General features: G+C 46.9%; 1 protein-coding gene across 1 annotated transcript in view; it reads right to left on the reverse strand.

The window, feature by feature from the left end:
* Positions 1–1,954: 1,954 nt before the first annotated feature.
* Positions 1,955–3,933, reverse strand: part of T265_06658 (hypothetical protein) — a gene marked incomplete at both ends in the record, with an annotated part of 5,543 nt that continues 3,564 nt past the window's right edge. The window contains 3 exons of the mRNA XM_009171978.1: positions 1,955–2,405; positions 2,456–2,575; positions 3,016–3,529. Coding sequence (XP_009170242.1) covers positions 2,509–2,575; positions 3,016–3,529 — 581 coding nt within the window. The remainder of the gene's footprint in view (positions 2,406–2,455; positions 2,576–3,015; positions 3,530–3,933) is intronic.

The raw sequence follows: 3,933 nt of genomic DNA on the forward strand, positions 1-3,933 counted from the left end.
AGCGTCCCCTGGGGATAGTTAAATTCTCAGTACCACACAGATGTAAGCTGTTCGTTATGGAGCACGAATACACTATACCCGGTTGTACACGGTTCATACTGAGCGACGTCTGTAACCCGTTGACGAAAAGTTTGCGAACTGGGTGTATTTCCACGGCAGAATGTGGAATTGTAGGTGTCGGTCTACAGTTGTAACCAAAGCGTTCGAGGACTTTGGCAGAATCTGAGTTATCAATGTGAAGGGAATCACAACATAACAATGGTTTGGACAACTGAAAACAACTAAAATACACGATCCACAGTGCACCGTCCATACGTGGTGCACACCACATGAGGCGCGTTCGAACGAGAACAAAGTGCAGTGGCTAATTCATATTTTGAATGTGAATATATGACCATGTATTGGTAGCTGCAGGTTCCAGCTAGAAAGAGCTTGTGAGCATGGACACCAGCTTTCTATTTTTGGAATACATGTAATAGTTGAACAGGTTCACTGTATCTACGGAAGGGTAGTGAGTCAAGACAATATACGGCTGTCCACAATGTAACGAGATATGGGTCAGGTATATTAAAGAATTTGGAAGAACACGTTTCACGAGGGACGATTTGGCCAAAAAACGACTCCGATGATGCAAACAAGAAATATGATGGACACACTACAATTACGTATGGACCGGTCCGCAGACACTGTTCCTCTACCCATCCATTTCCTTCAAGTCCTATTTATAGCATTAGGACGCACAACCACAATTGAATCCCCATCGAGAAAAAAACTAGACAATCATCAATCCTTTATGGCCCTGTAACGGTTACTCACTAGATCACGCATCACAAACACTGAAATCACATGAGAATTCTTATCCCACTTGCAAGCTTAGTCGATGGCATCTACACAATTTCCTATTCATTTTTGTTTTCGCGGATACCACCTGAGTAACGCACCAGGCTTACAAACTTCAACCACATCAGGTCAAGTTGTATTCGTGTTCGTTCAATTATCAAACACGAATGGTCACCTCTTTCATCACACTGCACACAATAAATAGGCATGCAACTCGGTCCAAAGGCACACACACAGGACAGGAAGTCCACCGAGTTCCACAAGTCTCCATAGACAAGTACGGAGCAGGTGTAGCAGCTATGCTGCAGAGAAGACAGTCCCCGCGTCTGGAACTTCATTCAGGAACCCTCACAAACGATGAGTCTCCCTTTCGACTTACTCCACTTTTCGCATTGGATTTATTCTATACAAGGTGCATCTCACCATGTCAAACTGCTATGAACCATAGTAAAAAGTGTTATTGGTGCATATACCTTCTGAGTCATGTTATGACTGCACACCAATAGCTCCAAGGAGTTCAAAACCCATCGCTTGCTATCATCCTTCTAGCCCGAGTTAGCTCAGCTGGCAAGGTTCTTGGTTCGAACACAACTCTAGCTTTTTGATCGCTTCTGCCAGGGCGACCTGGAAATATCATAGCTTTTGTGTTCCCTACGAGGCAGGAATGAACCGAAACGGTACAACGGTTGAACAGGTTTTCGACATTCAAACCTCGACCAAGCTAGGTTGATCACTGAATCTAAAAGATAACCCAGAAGGACAAATTCGATAAATAAAAACCACCGAGAATTGCTGGTGGTATCAGGTGCGAAATCTTTGTGATATCAAAAGTAACCGACCAAGAACTAGGCCATAACCAAGGAAGGACACCAGGATTCCTGAATTTTGTTAAAAAGACAGCCAAAATTATCGCAAAGTTTATATTACAATCCGATAAGTAATATAGCGACCAGCAGTTTCGGAAGGACGAGTTATTCGGACAACCTGGCCTCGTCGAAGACCATAGTAACGAGCCACGGGATCACTAGCCTGCATTTTTGGAAGTTGGCTTTCCTTAAGCCGACTAAACAGGTAAGGAGGAGTTAGAAGCGCTCAAAAGGATAACTCACTATCTTTCGAGTAATTCCTTTTTCTCCTCTTGCGTGAGCACGTTGTGTTGTGGAACGAGTTGGTGTTCAGTAATATTCACCATCAGTTCTGTCTCGAAAAAACACTCAAGCGTGTATTTACAGGACAATTCAGCCAAAGCCTGGAGAACGTGTTTACAGAAAAATTAAGGCACTAACTGTTTTAGCGAAAGGAGTCAATCCCTTTTCTTGCAGTACAAGGATCGCTCGATATGTACTGTCCTGTTGCATTTGATTTAAATAGGCACGGATGGTCTTCATATTGACTTTCTCTTCGTCCGGAAAGAATACATACAACATATCAGCTGGGTCCTCTTCATGATTCACAACCATAAGCAGGTCTTTTCTACTGGGAGGATCTCCGACGCTCAGCTTGAAATCATCCAGAGTCTGTTCTAATTCTTTGGGCATGACCAAATAACCACGGTCCTTGCACATCTTTATTAGGAAATCGTCAACAAATAGACACATTTATAAAGGGGAACCACCTTCAAAATCGTCTTCCGGATACGCCAGAGTTTATACGTCTCTGAATCATCGATCATGTTGGGAGGACAAACGGAAGGAACTCAAACGGCACGAGCTGGCAAATTTTGTTCGAAAAGGTACTGAAAAATAAAAATGAAATTTTTTAAATAAGAATCCTATGGGAATTTCGCTCAAAGAGTCAGCGGGATTTGTCCACTTAACTAATTCTCAAACTCACTAGGTTTGCTCACACATGCGTTCAGACCTTTGGCATTTCTTCGACCTTTCGGGTCCACCAAGCTTCTAGGTCTGCGCGGACACTCAGTTTCACCTGGCGCCGGGTTTCCAGTAAAGACACCGTCCTATCAGAGATCCAATGCTTGGATGAGGTTGGCTGGGCTGTACCGCAAGCAGACGCTCCTGCTTTGAGTAGCACTTCGGATATTCTTTTCCCAGTGGCTGTTTATATCCAACACCGTACATCCAGCAGGCATTCGAGGAGCCGGTTTTGATAGTTTCGTTTGGCTTCCGGGTCCACTAGCTTCTCAATGGCTAAGCGAGGTGTGCGTTTTGCGCACACCTGAAAAGCGCAATGAAAAGCAGCAGCGTACAATTGTATGATCGGAGTCCACGCTGGTGTTCCAGGAGGAGCGGCAGGCGGTGATTGACACTCGCCACCGATAACTGCCGCCAACACAGTCTATTCGGATTGGGTGCTAGTTTGGTGGTGGGCACCACGTTGTGAACCGATTTCCGATCTACAGCTGCCACCTTGACGTGGTGCCAGGAGGAGCGGCGGTGATTGACACTCGCCACCGATAACTGCCGCCAACACAGTCTATTCGGATTGGGTGCTAGTTTGGTGGTGGGCACCCACCAGTGAACCGATTTCCGATCTACAGCTGCCACCTTGACGTGGTGGTCGGGCTTGAGTGCTGCAACGATCCCGCGGGCTACAGTGGCTGGAACTTCGTTCCACAAGGTGCAACCATGCCAGGAAGGCCAAAGGGGAGCAGCCAGACCAAGAGCAACGAGACTTCGTTCTACCAGTAATCGTGCTACGAGGCGGTCTGGGGGTAAAGTCGTACTGTCTTCTGCGACAGGAGTGTGAAGGCAGTAAGGTGTTTCCCCCAGGTGACCGGCATGTCCATATTTATGGAAGCCGCGATGCTGCCTTCCCCCGAGGAAGGACGGGTTAGAAAAGGTCAGCCCCAAAAACAGCACACTCCGATCGCCCGACGGTTGACCGTGACCGCCGGCGCATTATCCAATACGGTCGAAATACTTTTAAAACCAAAGAACCCGGTGCTGCTCAAAAGGCACCTGCTGTGCGCAGCCGCATCAGGAATGAGACAGTAATGCCTTATTCCCTGCGCCCTCGGGTTAGGCCAACCCCCTGCAGCCGAGCAGGTCAGACTATTGAGTCATCGGCTCCGGGCAGGGTCCCCAAAGAAAACCCTATATTCTCCCACTGCCTCGTGGGTCAGACTTTTGAGTC

This window comes from Opisthorchis viverrini (genome assembly GCF_000715545.1).
Source record: "Opisthorchis viverrini unplaced genomic scaffold opera_v5_142, whole genome shotgun sequence".
Classification (NCBI taxonomy): Eukaryota; Metazoa; Platyhelminthes; class Trematoda; order Opisthorchiida; family Opisthorchiidae; genus Opisthorchis; species Opisthorchis viverrini.